The sequence below is a fragment of the Aythya marila genome (assembly GCF_965140915.1).
Source record: "Aythya marila genome assembly, chromosome: 23".
NCBI lineage: Eukaryota > Metazoa > Chordata > Aves > Anseriformes > Anatidae > Aythya > Aythya marila.
This window is the reverse complement of record NC_139064.1, coordinates 2,107,651-2,127,220: the sequence shown is the minus strand read 5'-3', so window position 1 is coordinate 2,127,220 and position 19,570 is coordinate 2,107,651. Positions and strand designations below refer to the sequence as shown.

General features: G+C 47.6%; 3 protein-coding genes across 4 annotated transcripts; 1 reads left to right on the top strand and 2 right to left on the bottom strand.

Moving 5' to 3' along the window:
• Nucleotides 1–146: 146 nt before the first annotated feature.
• H2AX (H2A.X variant histone) lies at nucleotides 147–1,455 on the top strand. Its single transcript, XM_082777879.1, has one exon. It carries the CDS (start codon nucleotides 632–634, stop codon nucleotides 1,061–1,063), a length of 432 nt encoding a protein of 143 aa, XP_082634005.1. The 5' UTR covers nucleotides 147–631; the 3' UTR covers nucleotides 1,064–1,455.
• Nucleotides 1,386–10,242, bottom strand: HMBS (hydroxymethylbilane synthase). Of its 2 annotated transcripts, XM_082777878.1 has the most exons (15): nucleotides 10,153–10,242; nucleotides 9,992–10,045; nucleotides 8,622–8,694; nucleotides 7,891–7,940; nucleotides 7,736–7,791; nucleotides 6,763–6,840; nucleotides 6,373–6,450; nucleotides 5,211–5,286; nucleotides 4,868–4,981; nucleotides 4,344–4,382; nucleotides 3,462–3,581; nucleotides 3,209–3,262; nucleotides 2,583–2,669; nucleotides 2,176–2,361; nucleotides 1,386–1,525 (listed from the first exon to the last, which is right to left on the bottom strand). In XM_082777878.1, exons 1-14 carry the CDS (start codon nucleotides 10,174–10,176, stop codon nucleotides 2,188–2,190), a joined length of 1,077 nt encoding a protein of 358 aa, XP_082634004.1. In that variant the 5' UTR covers nucleotides 10,177–10,242; the 3' UTR covers nucleotides 1,386–1,525; nucleotides 2,176–2,187. The 2 variants fall into 2 exon arrangements, with proteins under 2 accessions (XP_082634004.1, XP_082634003.1); XM_082777877.1 differs by having other exon boundaries at nucleotides 1,386–2,361.
• Nucleotides 8,622–19,313, bottom strand: VPS11 (VPS11 core subunit of CORVET and HOPS complexes). Its single transcript, XM_082777880.1, has 18 exons — nucleotides 19,117–19,313; nucleotides 18,675–18,809; nucleotides 18,392–18,527; nucleotides 17,689–17,852; nucleotides 17,341–17,588; nucleotides 16,697–16,898; nucleotides 16,265–16,416; nucleotides 15,389–15,575; nucleotides 14,835–14,978; nucleotides 14,151–14,339; nucleotides 13,660–13,821; nucleotides 13,053–13,192; nucleotides 12,539–12,741; nucleotides 11,855–12,026; nucleotides 11,510–11,732; nucleotides 10,536–10,752; nucleotides 9,992–10,045; nucleotides 8,622–8,694 (listed from the first exon to the last, which is right to left on the bottom strand). Exons 1-16 carry the CDS (start codon nucleotides 19,282–19,284, stop codon nucleotides 10,588–10,590), a joined length of 2,790 nt encoding a protein of 929 aa, XP_082634006.1. The 5' UTR covers nucleotides 19,285–19,313; the 3' UTR covers nucleotides 8,622–8,694; nucleotides 9,992–10,045; nucleotides 10,536–10,587.
• Between the last annotated feature and the right edge of the window lie 257 nt (nucleotides 19,314–19,570).

The window sequence follows — 19,570 nt, the reverse complement described above, 5'->3', positions numbered from 1 at the left end:
CCCTCTGATGCTTTGCCTTGAAAATCTTGACACGGTACCTCTGCGTCCTACCCTGCCAGGGGCCGATCATTTCTGCAGCAGGCAGAAATTCCCTCCTCGATACCCACTGGGAATATTTTCACTGAGGCTTATTTCGGAACATCTTTATTGGTTGTATTCCTTCACGGAGCAGGGCGCCTCAAGAACAGGGCGGTGCAGACGGGCTCGCCGTGCCCGTTATAACACCGGGCGTTGGTAGAAGCCCCGAGTCGGTGCCCTGCAGGCTGCAGTTCGGTTTTCCTCGCCCCCAGCCCCGTTTGCACGGCCTTGCCCGGCACCGCGGCTCGCCACAGAATCGCAGCGCCACAAGGGGGTGGCCAGCGCCTCAGCGACGCCGCCAACGGTCACCGCTCGGTTTGAATTTGGCGCCTCGGCTGCCGATTGGCCCGCCGCCTCACCCAATAGCTCGGAGGCGGAGGCGGGCAGAGACACGGGCGCGGCGGGCGAGCCAATCCGGCGGGCGCTCCGCCGCGGGGCGACCAATGAGCTGCGCCCTGCGGGGATAAAAGCGGGCGAGGCGGAGCCTCCCCCTTCCATTCCGCCGCAGAGCTGCGAGGGAGCGGTCGCGGAGCGCGCACGGCAGCGAGGCGCCATGTCTGGCCGTGGCAAGAGCGGCGGTAAGGCCCGAGCTAAGGCCAAGTCCCGTTCGTCCCGGGCCGGGCTGCAGTTCCCCGTCGGGCGCGTCCACCGGCTGCTGCGGCGCGGGCACTACGCGGAGCGGGTCGGGGCCGGCGCGCCGGTATACCTGGCGGCCGTGCTGGAGTACCTGACAGCCGAGATCCTGGAGCTGGCGGGCAACGCGGCCCGCGACAACAAGAAGACGCGAATCATCCCCCGGCACCTGCAGCTGGCGGTGCGCAACGACGAGGAGCTCAACAAGCTGCTGGGAGGCGTCACCATCGCGCAGGGCGGCGTCCTGCCCAACATCCAGGCCGTGCTGCTGCCCAAGAAGACGGGCGGAGGCAGCGCCGGCCCCGCCAAGGCCGGCAAGAAGGGCGGCGGGCAGCAGTCGCAGGAGTATTAAGCCGGCCGGCCCCCCCCCCTGCACCACACAAAGGCCCTTTTCAGGGCCACCCCATTGCTCACCGGGAGAGCTGCGATCCCAAGGGGTGGGGGGGAGCCGCGGTGCTGTGCCGCCGGGGTTGGGAAGGGGGCAGGGGGCGAGTGGAGGAGCCTGCAGCCCTCCCGGCCGCGGGCCGGCGCTGCGGAGCTGCGAGGAACGGGTCCAGGGGGCTGCGGGAAGTACCACGTGCGGGCAGGCAGCCGGAGGAAGGGCAAGAAAGGCTCCCGAAACGCTCCTTGAGTCACAAAACAGGAGGTGCTCCATAAAGACACTTACTCTTGGGTGCTGACTTTGGCTGTATTTATCTGCTGTTGCATTCAGTGGACAGTACACCGAGAATAAACCATGCTTTGTTTCCAGAGCAGGAACCCTGTAACAGACTGGTTGGGTGTTTCTCACACAAGGCACTGTAATGCTTGAGCTCTGCTGCCAGGATGGAGAGAATAGCACATCAGGACATTCCAGCTGTGAACCACAGTAACAGCAAGGAGCTGCCAGTTGCAGAGAAAGGCACAACTGTTCAACTTTAGCTCAAAGGCTAGAGTGGATGAACGGCTATCTCAGGCTACATCTACACGAGATGAGATAGCTGACCAGTTACTTAATAATTCGTTAGGGGCGAGTGAGAAATTATCTGATAGCTTACGATATAACTCAATGGGATTATTTTGAACACAGCATTCCTCATGGAAAATTAACACAGATGCTGTAATGAGAGCCTAACACCATTCTCCTTCAGCATTTCTGATGGGAGAACAGGCCCAAATAGTACACAATTACACAAAATCAGTGATTACTGAAAATACTTTAGTCAGACTGGGACAGCACAGTGCCCCATTCCTAAACACAACAGGCAAACACCATTTTTTCCCTCCTAGCAACAAAAATCTTCCAGTAAGCTTCAGATATAAAAACCCTGATCAGCATCACTACTCTGGAATTAGTTTATTATTGCATATTTTTCTGCGCCCAAACATCAGGCAAGACCGGTGTGAATGTTTAAAAAAATCCCTCTAAAGGCTGATAACAACAGCTGCAAAGGCTGAAGCAAGACTTGGAGCAATCTTGCTGACCTCACCACAGGTTTAGCAGGCATCATTAAGCTGCCTTGCCACACTCAGGATGTGCTTAGCTCCCTTGCTCAGAAGTAAACTAGCCAGTTCAACACCAAGGTTCTCCGCAGCTTCCTGCGCCTGACCAGCGACATTCCTGGCTGTGATGCCAACGTGCTGCACATCATCATTTGGTCCGTCTTCATTCTGCAAACATAAATGTATCGACATAAAGCAGTAGGAAGGTGTGGACAATGAATTGAACGTGTAGAAAACGAGATAGAACCCCTGGTTGAAGAAGTTGAGAACAGCATTGCTGTAGAGTTTCCAGGGACTGAAGAACCAGACCAAAAGTAAGAGATTTCTAAAGGTCTGGTTTTGTCATTCAACTTCAGGTTTGGCTTATGAACCCGGTGTGCTTTACGTACCTGTTGCGGATAATTAACGCTGGTCTGCATAGTCTCTTTCAGGCTATCAGATCCATCCAAACTGTAGACTGCACCTGTCAAATACAACTTTGAAAGACACAGAAGGTATTAGTGCCACATTAAAAAACATGCAAAATGCACAGACAAGCCTGGAGGGGAACACTTTTGTAGTCCAGTAGGATCAGCTAGAATAGCAGCATGACAGAGCTTTAAGACAAGTAATCCCTTTTACAGAAGATGCAACTACCAAGGAACAAGCTGAATTCTTTTCTAACTTCCCACCTACTTAATCATAGTCTGCTGTTTTTACAGCCCTGTGGTCTGGATGCTTTTATGCACACATTTTCTGGAGTTCAACACATCCAGACCACAGGGCAACACTGCCTTTAGAATAGGTGGGGGGGGAAATAAACTATCATAATAAGGGGATTTTTTAAAAGACTTGATCTCAGCAACCAGACCCATTCTCATTGTCCTGTTTTAGAGAGTAACCTGGAAGGCTTGAGTCAGAACCCCATCTGCCCTACTGTACCATAAAGCTGTCTGCTGGAGTTGCCTTCAGGAAAGTGCACACACTGGTACAGTTCCCCAGAAATAATCCCAGATAAATACAAAATATTCCTCACCTGGCCATCTTTCAGCACGCTGCTAACTGCAACAGGGACACTACAGCCACCCTCCTAGAACAAAAAAGTTGACAATGGAGTTTTCTCCCTGACACATTCAAACCAGAAGCACCTGAAAAGTACATGCTGCACAAAACCCTACTTCCTAAATCACAAATAGGCTCTACTAGCAGTTTTAAGAAAGCGTGGCATCAGTTTAACTGTAGCAGAGCTGTACTGATTGCTGCAAGAAGAGCAAGGATGCCACACGTACCAAACGTTTCATAAAGGCCCTCTCAGCGATGCAGCATAGTACGGTTTCTCCATCGTGCAGGGCAGATACCATATTCAGTATTTCTTGGTCTTTGGCACGAACTTCCACTGCTAATGCCCCCTAAAAGGAGATAATAACAAAAATAAATAAATCCTCAACTTAGGCATCTCTGTGTGCACTCAGCAGTTGTCACAAATCAGAATGATCCTCGTGGATCCCTTCCAACTCAGGATATTCTAGGATTCTCTGACTCCTGTTCACGCACTGGGAATTGACCCAGAATGGGGAATAATTGCAGCACATAATGCTGCCTGCAATCACTAATGCACAGCCAGCTCAGGTTTCTCAAGTTTGATACCAGCTGTGCAACACTTTGTAAACTCAGCTACATGCCCAGCATGGGCTGGAACAGTTTGACTGCCTTGAAACAAGAGCATTAACAGTGTGCCCCAAGGCAGCTGTTTCAGCTCCACACAGCCAGAGTTAGGACACGGTGTGTAAGGGAGTGTCAACAGTGCAAATACTGCAGTGGCTTTGCACAATTAGCCCAGCACGACACAACACTCACCCTGCCACATTCACGGCCTGCCTGATACTTGCAGAGTCGCCGCAGTGTAGTCACGCCACACGTTACCTCTACCATTTACCACTTTCTATAGCTGATGGAAATCAGCCCCCCGCCACACAAGCTCATAAAGCTGACTGATGTTCTTCCCACAGGCTGTGCATAAGCAGCCTAACAGGCAACGAGATCAATGTAATTGTTCTTTGGCAACAAACACAAACGTAGTATTTGACTGCCACAGTCAACCACTTGACATGTCATACTGCTGCTCATTTCCCATACACAGTCAGGCTTACGGTAGAGAAGCTGTAACATACCTGTCCGACAGCATAAAGGCAATCCTCAGGGCTCAGGAGCTGGAAGACAGTAAAACCAGAGTTAAACCACATTGCACTTTTCAGAACATAGGAAACAGGAGTTGAATTCTGTGCTCACCTCTACCATTGATTTCACGCCCAACCATGGAAATCATCTCCCCCTTCCCACACCTCAGTGTTTCCATCCCTAAGGTGAGAAGCACCTTCCTTCACCTGGGCAGTAACACTTCCTTAGTTAACCTGAAAAGTCTTAGTCACACACTGCTGTGCTGCTGCACACAAGTACTGTGAAATGCTGGGAGATATTACAAACTGTTACTGCACTGTGGAAAGCCGCATGGTAAAAATTTACGTATGAAGATAAACAAACAAATCAAATCCTCCCTGAACCACATCAGATCTCAAGGGAATGTGACCACAGATTCAGCAAAATAAATGTATGTCTTCAATGAGACAAACACAAAGGTCTAAAAATCAAGCAGGCAGACTCAGAAGAGAACGGTATTCTCTGCTTTGCCACTCACCTGACCAATGCGATTCTCCCAGCCCATTCTCTTCAGCCCAGCAGCAGCCAGGATTATGGCACTGAACTCGTCCTTCTCATCGAGCTTCTTTAAGCGGGTATTTAAATTCCCTCTCTGCAAAAGCGGTTAAGTATAGAAACAGCATGCAAGCAGTCCTACAACCACTTCACATTAACTTGTCTGTGTTTACAGAATCCAACAGTCTTCAGATTAGAATCTGTCGGGATACCATCCTGAAAGAAGTCAGGTAGTATAAATCAGCCTTGATGCTAGATTTTGCATCAACTTTTATTACCCTTCATGGAGCTTTATCCAGAACCCACATTTTGTCATGAAAGGATACGATATCTCTGAATTCTAGATGAGGAAACTTCTTTTTGAGCTGGGCTGCTCGACGAAGTGAACTGGTTCCAATCACGCTGTTGAGAAAATTAAACCAATGAAATCCAGAATACTCCTGCACTTCCCTCCATCTGGAGATGTCAGAAGTTTTAAGCAAACAAACATTTTTTTCCTTCCTCTTAGGATGGAAATGAAGATCCAAGAACCTGCCAATGATTTATACCTTCTTTGAACACGTAAAAAACACTCGTTGAGGTTTAATATAAGAACTAGATGAAGCTAGTTGCAGGCAAACCACTCCCAGTAGTGGATTTAGAATGAATGCTTCTGGAGAGTAGCCACAAGAGACTGTTGAGGACTGATGAAACTTCCATTTAAAACAGAAGGTTTAAATGTGTGGAGATTTAAATGTTTAACACAGCCCCCATTAATTTTTTCCCACTGGCAATATACTAAAACAAACAAACAAAAAAAACACTTTGAAAATAGGTTGTCTAACTTGACAACACAGAACACTATACAGTAAGCATTTCTTTTCTAGAGATGTGCTCTATTCACTCTTCTTGGTAATCGGGAACCTAAGGCAAGTAAGATTTTCACACCACCCAGATGCATGGAAATGTGAGTCCACGTTTGTGGACTCTATAATCTCGATAAAAACGCAAAGGAAATTAGTCAGGTAACTCCAAAGGCAGAAACTACTTATGCTCCCAGCAGAACCACAGAAAACTGATGCCAAAAAAAGGTAACAAAAATCAGAATTGGCTGGGTGGAAACGAGAATGGTTCGGGACCATGCAAGTTAAAATGCTGCACTAGACACCCTGGCTGCACAGCATGCATTCATTCCCCTGCAATAAGCAGAATATAAAGGACCTGGTGTTCGCTCTGGAGGTTGAGATAAGAAAGGGTCTCACTTGAAGAAGTGCTGCATCTCAAAAGGTGGCAGGAGATAGCCAAACTGACTCAGTCTACAACACTCCCAAGACAGCGTTGCTTTTTTCAACAAGCGGATTCAGTGTAACATACGTGAAAGTTAATTGAAGGCAATGTAAAACCACTACAGGATGAAGTAAGGAGCTCATTGATCTGTCACTAGGAAATATCAACAAGTTTCTCCCTTCCATTTTTACACCTTACTGTCTTCCCTTTCTCCCCACTCACCTCTTTTCCGGAAGGAGACCAAGTGTTTTCCCACAGTTCTTGGGGTGAAAGACGACAGCATCAAGTGGAGATTCCCTTCTGCAAAATAATGCAAGAGCAGAATTACATCATTTAAACGGAAGGTTGTTAAGGTCAACAGTTCTGATATTGGCCCCCAAAGGAGCTGGCTCTAGCTCCAAAAGACTTTTTCACCATTGTAAAAATAAGGAGTTCCAGTACACCTGATGGCTACAGAACGCTAGGACAACTCCAGCTGTTCCACTGTTTCAGAGAATAATCAAAGGGCTAACAAACTGAACCAAGACTACCTAAGCTGCCTTTGCTTTCCTGCCATTACTCACGCTGCAAAACGCACGTCCCTCAGAGAATCAAGAATAAGCCCATACTTACTTGCAGACAGCACCAATGGTAAAGCCAGGAGGAAGAGAAGTTGGCAGGTCCTTCAAGGAGTGAACTACCAGGTCAACTCTAAAAATTACAGGACAGTAATCACAGCACTGAACAGATGGTTGGGTCACACGGTACCCACCAGAGACCTACAGGCAACGTACAGAAAAGTATAAATTCACCCTGGGAATTAATTTGGAGGAGAGAGGATTTTCAGGATTGTACAGCCAGAACTACTTTAGTATTATTGTTTCATCCCAAAAAAGTAATTTCACCTTTCTCTGTCCATCTTTTCTAACCTGGAAAATTAAGTGTTGTGATCTTTATTTTTAAACCTACTTTAACTAAGCCATAAGCAAGCACCACAGCAACCCTCCCCGTGGTATTACAAAAAGCAAAAGCTGTAATTTCTGCTCCAGCATGAATCTGAACTGAGTTCTCCTGTAGAAGTTAGTCCAGAAAGCAGCACAACTTGCTCACGCCCAATTCTCCTAAATATTTAGCATGCAAACATTTTAAGAAATATGGTCACACAATAACACTGAATGTTATGCCATGTTAATGTGAAATACACTAAAACAAAATATTAACACAACCAAGCAAAATATTTTTTTTAAATAAAGTATTCCCAAGCAGGCATTACATCCACTCTGACAAACATGTAATGCAAATCACAGCAGAAAAAAAAATAAACCATAACCAGGGCAGACTAAGCATCGCAATGCCACTCCAAAATGCAAGGCCTAAGTCCAGGGTTGAAAGTTAAAAGAAAGAAAAGAGACAATGAGTAGAGACAATGACTTAGCAAAGAATTTCTCATGTAACCAGACGTAGCGGAACAGAAGAAAACTAGATCACATGGCAGCAAAGCAAAAAATGTCTGAAGAGCATGAATGCTAGACAAGGAAGAACAAAACAACAGCAACCCCAATTCCCCCCCCCCCCCCCCAATAAAATAAAATAATCAGGCTCTTACTCATTTCTTTCGAGTGCGTTTTCTAGTTCTTTGGTGAAAAGGCTCTTCTCCCCAATCTACATGTAAATGGAGGAACATGAACCACAAAAGAAAAATCTGCAAATATACCACCAAACACAATTACTTCATGAGCACAAAAAGAAGATGCCCTTTACCTTGGAAAGTGCTGTATCCAGGATCTTATCTCCAGTTGTTGACATGGCAACTGCTCAGAAAGAGCACAGATAAAGTGTGAGGTATGGTCAGAGCACATAGGCCTAGACTGAAAGCATTTACACAAGCAATACACACTTATGTGCACTGTGTGCACAGACTCAATGCAAGAGCAGCTCACTCCTAAGAATACGTTGCACTCAACCATGTTAAGGGAGAATGACACATTCTTCACTGTCCTTAAAAACACAGAGAAAGAAAGAGTGCAGGTTTTGGGAATGACCAACTGAAAGGACATTGCCCAGATCTTTCTCCAGAGTGTCAGTGAGCAGATACTCAGCAGCTCTCTCCAGTTCAAGTGTGCTTCCAGTTATTCCTATGCTGTTAAATACCACAAGCCCCAGACAGGAAAGTGTCCTCAACACAGTCCAGAGGGCAGCCACATTGATACCACGTTCTCCAACGAAGCAACACAATGTCACCTGCATGGCAGATTGACAGATGCAGGGCCACAATCACCAGGAGCTTGTGAAATCCTCCTCCCATGGAAAATACCAGCAGCAGTTGCTCAGCCACACAGCCTAAATGAATTCAGACTGCACTCTTAGATAACGGGGCAAATTCTCCTCCTCTTGACAGTATTCTGTACGCACATCTTGCACACAAAGATAGCTGGCTGGCTCCTACTGCAATCTACACCAGAGCAGAAACAAAAAAAACCCACACCACCTACCAATCTCAAAGTGGAGGTCTGGGTGTAACTCACGGAGCATCTCAACTACACTGTCGGTCTGAATCCGGGCCAGCTGCAACAAAGCAGAAAGCAAAGCCCTATACAAAAAGCACATCAGCTACATAGCAGCTAGAGAGAACTTTGCCATTCTTTGATGGTTATGCATTAATTACCACTAAGTTCTCTAAGCTGTAAATATTAAAAAAAGTAGCCCCAAGTACAATAGCTCATACATACAAACCCTCTGAGGCACACAAACCTACATCGTGACCAGAGAATTTCACCAAATAATTGTTTGTATCTAAGCAGCAAAAAACCTCTCCCCATATCCAACACTGTTGCGATCCAAACAGTGACAAGTCAGAACAGAAAGAATTTACTGAGTTAGGAAAATCGACTGAAGCGGAAGGCTGTGTGTTGGGATTCACTCACTCTGCTTCCAGGTGCATTAAGGTCATTAGCTGTTCCCATCATTGCCTTTGCACTTAAACAGAATTTACGTACCTAACTTTAAAGCACTTTGTTCCACATCTCAAATCCCACTGCTGAAAGATGCCTGCTTACTGGCAAGCAAGTGTAAAGGCAAGCCAAACCATCCTCCTGCCACTCAGTGATGAAAGAAGAAGTCATACACGTACTGGATACCCCCTGCTATTTCTAAGAGCGTGAACGTTACCAATACTGCAAGTTTTGGTAGGAGCCAGCTGGATTTCACTTTACCTGTAGAAGACTTAGCGTTGCTGGTAAACGTGAGCTACTTTTAAGAGCAGAACTTTATTTAGCAATTCTACAGACACAAACAAAAGGTCTGCAGAAACAGCAAACAAATGAGCTTCAAGCAGTAAGATAAAGGAAGAATATTCTCTTTTATGATGATAGTAGAAGCAATAAGAACACCGTGATGTTATTGGTTCATGCTACACGTGCAGCAGTAGTCGAGCAGCCACAGCCGAGTAGCGTTTTAGCTTTTCTCCCTGTAATGAACCGAGTAGCCTGGGGCAGCTAACTTTGTTCTCCGGACGGCACTTTCCCTACATATAAAATGAGCGCGAAGGGAAGCTGCTGCTTGCAAAGCCTCGGGTTAGAAAAAACAGTTCAAAAAGCCGCTGCCCCTCTGCCCCCCCCTTTCTTCTTAGAAAAAACCCACCGGGACGAGCGAGATTACGGCGGGACGGGGGCACGGGGGCGCTTATCGCCCTCGACGGGCCGGCTCCTCCCTGCTGCACCGGGCTGCACCGGGAACTCTGAAGGCCGAAAAACGCCGAGCAGGACCCCCGGGGGGGGCAATACCGGGAGAAGGCCCCGGGAGAAGCCCCCCAACCCCCCTCCGTGTTACCCCCGGGGCGTTACCGGCGCCCCCCGCCGCCTACCTGGCTCCGCCGGGTGCCCACACGGACCGCTCTGCCGCCCACTCCGTTCTCGCCCTGCGGTAACAAGGGGGTCAGCGGCCGGCCGGAGCCCTCCCGGTGCCCTCCTCCTCCCCTCACATCCCCGGTGTCCCCCCCCTCAAGCCCCCCAGACCCCGACTCACGGCGGCCGGGCCCGGCTCCGCCATGGCGCCGCCTCCCTCCCCTCAGCGCTCCCCGCTCCGCTCCATGGCGCGGCCCCGCCCCGCTACGTCACATCCGGGACGCTCGCCCCGCCCCCTCCCCCCCGGGGCTCCCCGCGGCTCCGTTACGGCCACGTGGGTCCGGGCGGCCCCGTTACGGCCCCATGGGACCGGGCAGCCCCATTACAGCCCGGCCCCGTTAAGGCCCAGCGGTACCGGGCAGCCCCATTACAGCCCGGCCCCGTTAAGGCCCAGCGGTACGGGGCAGCCCCGTTACGGCCCCGTAGTACCGGGCAGCCCCGTTACAGCCCAGCCCCGTGATCACAGCGCGGTGCCGAACAGCCCCGTTTATTGCCACGCGGTACCGGACAGCCCCGCGCTCTTCCCCGCCCGGTGGTCACAGCCACACAGCCGCCGTTAGGTGCCGCGCCTGCCGTGCAGGAGCAGCTCCCGGTGCAGCCCGGCCTCCAGGCTGGCGGGGGGCTTCCCCGGGGGTAGGTCGGTGATGAGGGTCAGCTTGTTGAAGACGCCGCGGCCGAAGTAGTCGGCGACGACGGAGAAGCCGTCGTTGGAGCACTTGAGCTGCAGGGCACAAAGCAGCACCGTCAGCGCCCGAGCTCTGCCTTCCCTGCCCCTTTACCTACAGCCCCTGCAGCTCCAGGCACTCCCTTGCCATTCCGTGGCAGCAGCAGCTTCTTACCCTGCTGTTACCCTTTGTGCCACCGGGGCAGTTTATTTAAGTATGAAAACTTCTACATTAGCTTACAGTGTCCAAATGTGCTAACATGTTCCAGCTGGTATCCCATTCTCAGCTTACCTCCTGAATTTTTTTGGTAACATTGACGTAGAAGCATTACTTCCGATACGCCCTCCTACCCCACTCTGATCTCAAGACTTTCCTTCCTCCTTCATTTGTGCTAGGCAATTTGTTGATCAGCTGCCCACGGGACAGATCTAGACCCATTTCAGGATGAAGTGACAACAGTTCCTCTTCCATCTTTGCAAAACATCCAGGAATCTCCACACCCTGTACTAGTCACTCTAGCTCCTAAGGCCTCAGCATCCTCAATCAACATACTTTCAGCTTTACCCTTCTCTACCATCTGCTGGGGGATCTCCAGAGCAATCCACTTAAAAAAAAAAAAAGCTTGAAAGACATTGGAATGGGCTGCCCAGGCAAGTGGTGGAGTCACCATCCCTGGAGGGCTTTAAGACATTTAGATGTAGAGCTTAGTGATGTGGTTTAGTGGAGGACTTGTGTTAGGTCAGAGGTTGGACTGGGTGACCTTAGAGCTCTCTTCCAACCCAAATGATTCTGTGACATACAACATCACCCTACCTGATGCTGAAACTGGTCGTGCAGATCTCTCTTCTGCTCCTGAGCCCGGATCATATCCATCACTTTGCGGTTTTCGGGCATGCAAGTAGGACATTCTGAGTCACTGTCCGAGTAGCTCTCAAAGCAGTGCTGGTGGAAGGAATGACCACAAAGGAAGTGGACTGAAGGAAGCTCCAGGGCGCTGGTACAGATACTACACTTGGTCTTCTGAAAGATCTTGGGACTGAAAGTGACAGAAAGCAGAAGGAAAAACAGAAGTAAAGAACAAAAGAAAAACAAAGTGTATTTTTCATTACTGAAGTAGAACAGCAGCTCTGCTGTAGACAAGACACCACAGTCCTGCACCTTGCTTTTAGCTCTTCAATCTCCTGGCGGATCCTGGTGGTTTCTTCTCTGTATTTTAGAATTCTTTGCTCATCCTGCTCGATCTGGCAGCTCTGCTTCTGCAGCTTGTTGACAAGATAATCCTTAATCACAGACAGCGTGGCCGTGGAGTTGTGAGCCAGTGTCTGCACAACTGAGGATAACCAAGAGGTTAGTTTAAACACAAGCAAAGAAACTGCAGCTACACTGGTCCTACCTGGACAGACCACTTTGTTTTAAGAGGCTACTTACAGGCAAAGACAATCAGAAACCTCATTTAAAGACTAAAGTTTCAGCTTGCACTCTGGAGGGCTCCTGCTTCCAAAGACATGACTGGGATCATGTTTAGACAGCACAGACCAAAGAGGCAAAGCAATAATCTAGTGGACTGGATTCTATTTCAACTTCTCTCCCAGTCCACAGCAGGAGTTTAGGCAAGCCCTTCACCTTCCAACACTGATAGAACAGAAACAATTCACAGACATCCCAGTGACCGATACCACAAATCTTCTGCTCTGGTTATGGAGCTACCACTGGCAGCACATTTTCCTACAGAGAAGGTCCTTGTTTCAAATGGTGGGCTCAAACTTCATAGATACTTCTCTCAAATTTCTAGTCTACAGAGTGCTATAAAAAAGTGGTTTAGGTGCCACATGTCATTATTACCAAGCAGCGGAGGCATAAGGTTCTTGTTCTCTATGTGTTTCAGCACCGCGGCAATATACTCCTTGCAGTCCTCCTCTTTCCGTGCAAAATAGCCGAGAGCCTGTTCCCAGAGACATGCCTCCTGGTCTCCATACAGCTCACACACCTCAATCACCTTCTTGTACTGCTCATTCTGCATGTGGTAGTGCATGATCTGTTGGAAGCTACAGAATAGAGCAACGCATCAACAAGAAGAATCTACTTCTCTTTTTGAGAGGTTATAGGAATCCCAGGTTTTCATGCAGCCATGCAATCCCCAAACATTCCCACAGAACCAGAGCCTGGTCTGTCATCTATTCTCCACATCACTGCCCTGCTCCAACAGTAGGATATTTTCAGCTGAGCTATTATCTGTACAGTTCCTATCTTGGGATACTCAAGAAGTTCTCACCATTGTAGGGCAGGGACAATTACAGCTCAGAAATTCCTGGAGTTGAGGAAGCAATAGTACTCTGGGGAGAAAAGCAACACTCACAGCTTGCCCTGTTCATAGAGGTAGAGGACACCATCCTTGAAGTTGTGCATCTGACATAAGACCAAGGCCTTATCAAAGACTGTTTTGAACCTTCCACTCTTCAGGAGAGTGAGTGCTTCATTGTGCAGCTTTTCCTTGATCTACAGGAAACAGAAATGAGAGGTAGGTGGGAAGCAACACTCAAATATTTTGCATTAAAATCTGACAACAGTTGCAGCTTTCTAAAGAGGAGCAAAGTTCTGTTTGCCCTATATCCCCTTTAAGCAGAGAAGACAATTTCTTTCATCCAAACAGCCGGCATCCCCCAGAGATGAGGGCAAGCATATATAGCTGGTTTTGTGGGAGCGGCCTCTGCCCACAGAGATTGTATTGTCTGGAAACTGTACTTCACTGAGACTCATACAAAACAAACTCAGCCTCACTGAAACGAGTACTCTTCAAGCTAGCAGGTTGCTTTCTCATTTATTTGCCGTTTGTCCAGTATAGCATATGAACTGCCTCACATTAACACTGCCCATCTGAAAAGGTTATGGGCTGGCAGGAATGCAAATAGAATTCCTAGGCACCAAAGCTCCCTCTCAAAATACAAAGCTGGAGGAACTCAAACCTGCTTATCTTGTTCGTGGGCCCAGTTTTGGAGTCGAAGTTCCAATAAAGTGTCATAGACGCCCTGTGGAGAGTCAGACTGCACCTCAGTCATGTGCTCCAGAAAAGCTTTCAGTTCTCGGGAGTTGTTTGCAAAAATCGGAATGAACTCCTCAGAATTAGCCTGTAAAACAGGAAGGGAAAAAAAAAAAAAAAAAGAGTAAACCACCCAGCACAACCACAGACAGACAGGTGCTTCTTCTCTATCATTTGGAGGGCCTGTTCCTACAATCTGTGATGCAACAGATACCGTACAGCACTGGATGCCAATTACTGCAGCAATCAGTTCTGTGTAATAGCTTTAGGCAGTTTCTTGTGTACTACCAGTACACCAGGATGTGGCCTTTCATTACGTCTGAAATGTCAGGCCTGTGCTGCAAGGCACGCAGGAGTGCTCATTCGCTGCAAAGTTACTACTCCAGAACAACAACTCTCAGTCCAAGCAAACCATACCTTTTTTCCTTCCAGCAGCCCAAGGCCTTCGTTGTCTCCTGATGGCTGGTAATCAGTGCAAAGGATCTTCAGTAGTTCTGTGGTCTCATTAGGGACGTGGTGCATCAGGATTTTACCATACCGCTTCATGTTACTCTCTGCCTGATCAAACGGCAGCTTTCCAATGTAGTGTAAAGCCTCTTGGTAGTTCTGTGGAGGCAGCCAGCAAAGATAACATCACATTGGCTTCTGCCCTCCACATCAACATTAGCACAGACAGCATTGAAGACATGCTGAAAGTATGCCAGGACCACCATTTGCTCTGCATTATCATCTTATTTCACTATTCCTGCTTGGTCTCCTCCTGTGTGAGGAAGGCTGGCTGTGGCCTTGGGGAAAGACAGAGATTTAAATCCATCTGCCACTAACCAGTTTGCCACTAACAAACCTCCCTTCTCTAAGGGTCACTGTAAAAAGCCACATACCAAAACAGAACAAATAAGCCCCTCTAATTTCCAACCCACTGCACAAGCCAGAAGCAGAAAGCCAACACACAAGCAACAGCGGGCACTGGTACTACCTGAACGGTCCTGTAGCCACAGGGCTACTGTGCAGACAGGCTAGTGAAGTGAGATTCCCTCCAACACAGGAGGTTAGAGAAGCAATATTCACACCAGTAAGAACATGAGAGCAGTAATATCTTACCTTGATGTCCTCTAGCTGGATTTTGAGGTACCATTCGTGATGGGCATGTTTCTCTGCCAAGTACACAGCATGGGAGTAGTAACCTGCTTGACGAAGCACTTTGATTGCTGTTTCCACATCAAAGCGGACCTCGCTCTCGCTAGTCTACAAGAACAGAAGCAGAAAGACTGAGGACTAAGCAGTAATCATTTGCTTAAAAGGAGAAATGCCAGAGTGCTGACAACTTAGTATCTCTAATGCAAGGGACAGACCACGTGTTGAGAAGGAAGTCTAACCACCTCTCAGTAGATAGCTAGTCATACTGGCGAAAGCCATCACAATTCAAACTGGAACGGCCAAGCCAGCCAAACTGAGAATGTAACCAAAAGCTTGGAAATAAAGCAACAAAAACAAGGATACTGTGGCAGAAATCCCTTCTTTTCTGTGTGTGTCTCTCTCTCTCACAACAGCCCCACAGGAGCCAATTTTTGGTTATCACTACTCCTTTTTAATTGTCGTGTTTTAATTGTAACAAAATAAAACAAAATTCTTAAGTTATCACCTTCCCCCATTACCTTAATGAACTCCTCCAGTTTGGAGCTGTCTTTGAGTTTGGTATAGCAATTCAGCAGAAGCGTAGTATGGTCTGCATTGGCCAGAGACTGCAGATGAAGAGTCTGCAGATAAGCAGTGAGGTTGTGGATGCGCTGAGCATCTAGAAATTTCCGAATAACATAAGATGGTTCCAACTTCCCTATTGTTCTGGAAGGGGAAGAATCACGTCACAGCAGGCCACGTAACCAGGGAGTCAAAAAAAGAAAAAAATTAATGGCACAGAGAACTTCAGCAGACACAGTGAAACAGCCATCTACAAAGGCTGCAATTGGGATGATGGTGGCAGCACATAAGGAATTAATGCTCCTCTAAAGGAAACTGTGAGATGATGGGCTACGCTCTGGCCACAGATAATTGGGAATCCAAAAAAAGGGAATTAAAGACATTTTCCTTTCTTACAGTCACAAAACTCAAAGTCTTATTTAAACACTTATGCCCACATGCAACAGTTTAGCCACAGTTAGCCTGATTTTATTGCAAATTTGCATTAAGTATATATACAAACACTTGACAGGTGTCAGGGCTCCAAAGATTCAGTTCTACATGTATGTGGCTCAAAACAGTTTTCAATAAGCCCCAAAACAGATGTTTTTTTATATTTATATGTTTTATATTAAAACAGCATTTTTTATATTTAAGTGACACTCTAGTTTACCCTTTCACATTGAGTGATTTTCAAGCAACCTTCGGAGGCACTTAATCTGACACTTTTCTCTCTATTGGTAGCATTTTTCATGAGTCATGCCTTTTTTTCCGCCCTTGGCTGAAACAGAAATCAAGGCCTATATAGCTCCATCTGTACCACACTGCCCTTGCTCTGTACTACCCCTGCTTACCGAATATACTGCTGGATGGCTCCATCGTGGTTCCCCTTGTTGTACAGATGATCGCCATACTGACGGAAGATCTCTGACAAGCCATCGCTGTCCAAGTGGTGACTCTTGGCTAGGTTAATGGCCATTTCAAATAAGTTCTTTCTGAAGAGCATCTGTTAAATACAGAGTAGGAGCAGTATGAGGGCAATATCACCTTCTAAAGCAAGGTTTAAACACGCCCACAAAACAAATTGTTTCTCTTTGGTGCTGTACCTGTATGCAGACTTGGGCTTTTAAATACCAAATGCTCTGCAACACAGGTTATGCTGGAAAGCTACAAGGTCACTTATTACCTTGTAACTCACTCACTTCAACAGTCCAATTTTTCAACCTGTGGAGCCAGTACAATCTTGCAGACATAAGGCAGACCAGCAACAAAACAGGTTTACGTGCCTCAAGTTTGGTTTGTGTATCCTTCTCCTGCAGTACATGGATCTTCCCATCTCGGGTCAGTACGTACAAGGAACCCCACTCCGCTAAAACATCCACTATATCATCGAAGATCGAGCTGTACGCAATGAATTTGTTGCACAAGTCATAGATATTCAGGACTTGTTTATCTGAATTCTGTGCCTCATTCCCAGCAAACTCAGACCTGGAGAGCAGAATAAAGTTTTAGAAAACAAGAAGCAACCTGAATTCTTTCGATACCTACGCAAACTAAAGATGCCCAGAGGGCAAGACAAACGAGGTTCATTTGGACAAATAAACTAAGCAGATGCATAGGCAAGACACCGCATATTTATGCACAAGTGCCATCTGTGTGTGTTGGACTGAGAAATTCATATGGGTGGAAAGAAATCCCCCTTGTTCAGCATGCTTGACTGTGCTACTCTAACAACCAAATTGGTCTATGGGTCTGGATTAATTTCAACAGCCTCTGACAAAGTTACAGTCAGCCCCTAGAGTGAAGCTTCACAAAGAAGAAGGGAAAAAAAAAAAAAAAAGAGGGAAAGCAGAAAACTGCAATAGTAAAAGATAAAAAAAAAAAAAAAAAAAAGTAATAATAAAATCTCATGTGTTCCAAGGACCCCTACTTTGGAGAAGTCTTCCGGTCCTTGGAGACAATGATGAGGTACCCCCGATACCAGTGAACAATCAACTTTTGTCCCTCGAAGGCAAAGCAGGGGCCCCGTTCGTCTGGCTGATAGAGGTACACACATTCATTTCCTGCTACGATGAACTGCAGATCCTGTGAGGGGTCACTGAGAGAAGAACAGCGCAATCCACAACCGTGAGTGTCCAGCTCCAGATGAGGATAGTCTTTCACTGAGAGCAGGTAAGACTACAGAGGAAACACAAGGTTTTAGAGCTCACCTGAACTTGACTCTAAAGCCAATAGAATTTTCAAGTCAGATTCTCATTTTTTCCAATTAATTTCCCACCTGGATGTTCTCTGTGGTCACCACAAACAGATGTGTTGTTTTGCCAGACTGTCGGAAAGCGAGACCAGTAACTGGGTAACTGCCCTCATGCAGGATCTGGGTCTTACTGTGCCGGTCTCGGGTGATGTCTCCTTTTGTAAGTACAACACTCCCATCTGCAAAACCTGATGAAAAGGACAAACCAAACTGTTCACTTGCGTGGCACACTTGAAATATTATCCAGTGCGAGTTAGGGCAGCTGCAGCCAGTGACACCTTGCTTGCCAGCAAGGTATCAAGTAATGGGATTGCTGCACCAATCTACCTCCAATTACTCCTGTTAAATTTCACAGTTGCCACCGGACCACATGCAATGTCACTGTTCCACAAGGCTCAACGTGCTTCCCCCATCACAAACTCCACTTGCAGGTTATTTTTGTTTGGGTCTTTTTATATTTTGTTTTGAGAAGACCTACTTCATCCTCCAATTTTAACTACCGTTTTAATTAATTTGCTTATTCAAAACGTACCATACATCAAAAACCCTAGAGGGAGGTTTCCTACTAGTGAGTAAAACATTCAGATTTCATAGTTTGCAAGCTGTTTGGGGGCAGAAGACCACAACACATAAGAAAAAGCTTCTGATTTCAGTGCAGAGACCAACACACAGAAAGAGCCTGCAGTCCTGCAACATTGCTGCTCTTACTCTGTTCAGCTTTACTTACCAATAGCCATGAAATTAAGATTCTCGTGGACAGTTAGGCAAGACACAACCGTGGGCTTGTTACCCGGTATCGCCGGAAAAATTCGTGTGCAAAGAGGATTGCCACCATCTCGTTTCTCCAGGTTCCATACTTTAACCTGAAAACAACAGCGGTACAGCGTAAGTAAAACATGAGGCATTAGAGGCAAACTACTGAAAGTAAGAAGAGTCAATCGAGATAATCACAGTATTCTATGAGAGATCCATAACACAAAAAATTTGCCTCTCTTTGTCACTTGACTTACCAATGGGTTAATGCCCTCTTCATCCTCACCAACAGAAACCAAGATACTGTGCTGCTTCAGCTGGTACAGGTGCGTCACTCTTAGCTTGTAAGCCTGGAAACTAGTGAGTTGAAGCGAGCGCGGCAGAAACCAGATCTGCCCTTCGATATGTTGATCACAGTTAAGGCAAACAAAGGAAGATGATAAAAAACGGTAAAAGAAAAACAAAACGACACAAGAACCCCTACACCTCCGAGCGTGGCAGAATCAAACCCTTACCGGCTCCTCTCATAAGCCTACAACAAACGCACTTTTGTGGAGATGCCTAAGAGCACGGAAACAATTAACGACGGGTTTTGCACAGGGCAGGGGCCTGTGCACAGGACCACCAAGCCCACACAGAAGGCCGCAGGCCCCAGCCCACGAAGCCCCCCCGCAAGGCCGGAGCGCCCAGCACCGCCACCTCTCCTCGGATATCCCCGAACACGAGGCTCCCCCGGCCCGAGTCGCACACCGTGACGCCCGGGGGCAGCGCGAAGGGTTTCCCGGCGGAGCCCTCCGGGCCCGGCGGCTCCTTCACCACCTCCCTGTCGAAGAAGACGAAGCGCCGCCACTGCAGGTAGGCCGCCATCTTGGCGACGCGTCCCGCCCCCCGCGGGCCGCACCGCGCATGCGCCGGGGCTGAGGGCTGCGCCTCAGCGGTTGCCAACCCAAACGAGCGCCCCAGTTCAGGGCCACTCTGATTAAAAAAAAGTAAATTAATTTAAAAAATGCATGCCGGTGAGACTCCCGCAGTGCTGCTCCAGCCCCTCACAGTCAGGAGAGTGTGTACAGAAAGCACGAGCACCACTGAGGGGAGACCCCTTGTGTTTATACACATTGACTCCATCTTGAGGCATCTCTCCACAGCAGTGTTT

Coding starts and splice junctions, on each gene's coding strand:
- H2AX (XM_082777879.1), top strand. CDS start 632: ATGTCTGGCCGTGGCAAGAGCGGCGGTAAGGCCCGAGCTAAGGCCAAG.
- HMBS (XM_082777877.1), bottom strand. CDS start 10,176: ATGGCGGAGCCGGGCCCGGCCGCC. Junction 2,670..3,208: donor GCGTGCTGAAAGATGGCCAG/GTGAGGAATATT, acceptor TGTCTTTCAAAG/TTGTATTTGACAGGTGCAGT. Junction 2,362..2,582: donor GCGTTAATTATCCGCAACAG/GTACGTAAAGCA, acceptor TTATGTTTGCAG/AATGAAGACGGACCAAATGA.
- VPS11 (XM_082777880.1), bottom strand. CDS start 19,284: ATGGCGGCCTACCTGCAGTGGCGGCGCTTCGTCTTCTTCGACAGGGAG. Junction 17,853..18,391: donor TCTTAATTTCATGGCTATTG/GTAAGTAAAGCT, acceptor CCTTTTCATCAG/GTTTTGCAGATGGGAGTGTT. Junction 15,576..16,264: donor GCCATCCAGCAGTATATTCG/GTAAGCAGGGGT, acceptor TTCCCCTTCCAG/AACAATAGGGAAGTTGGAAC.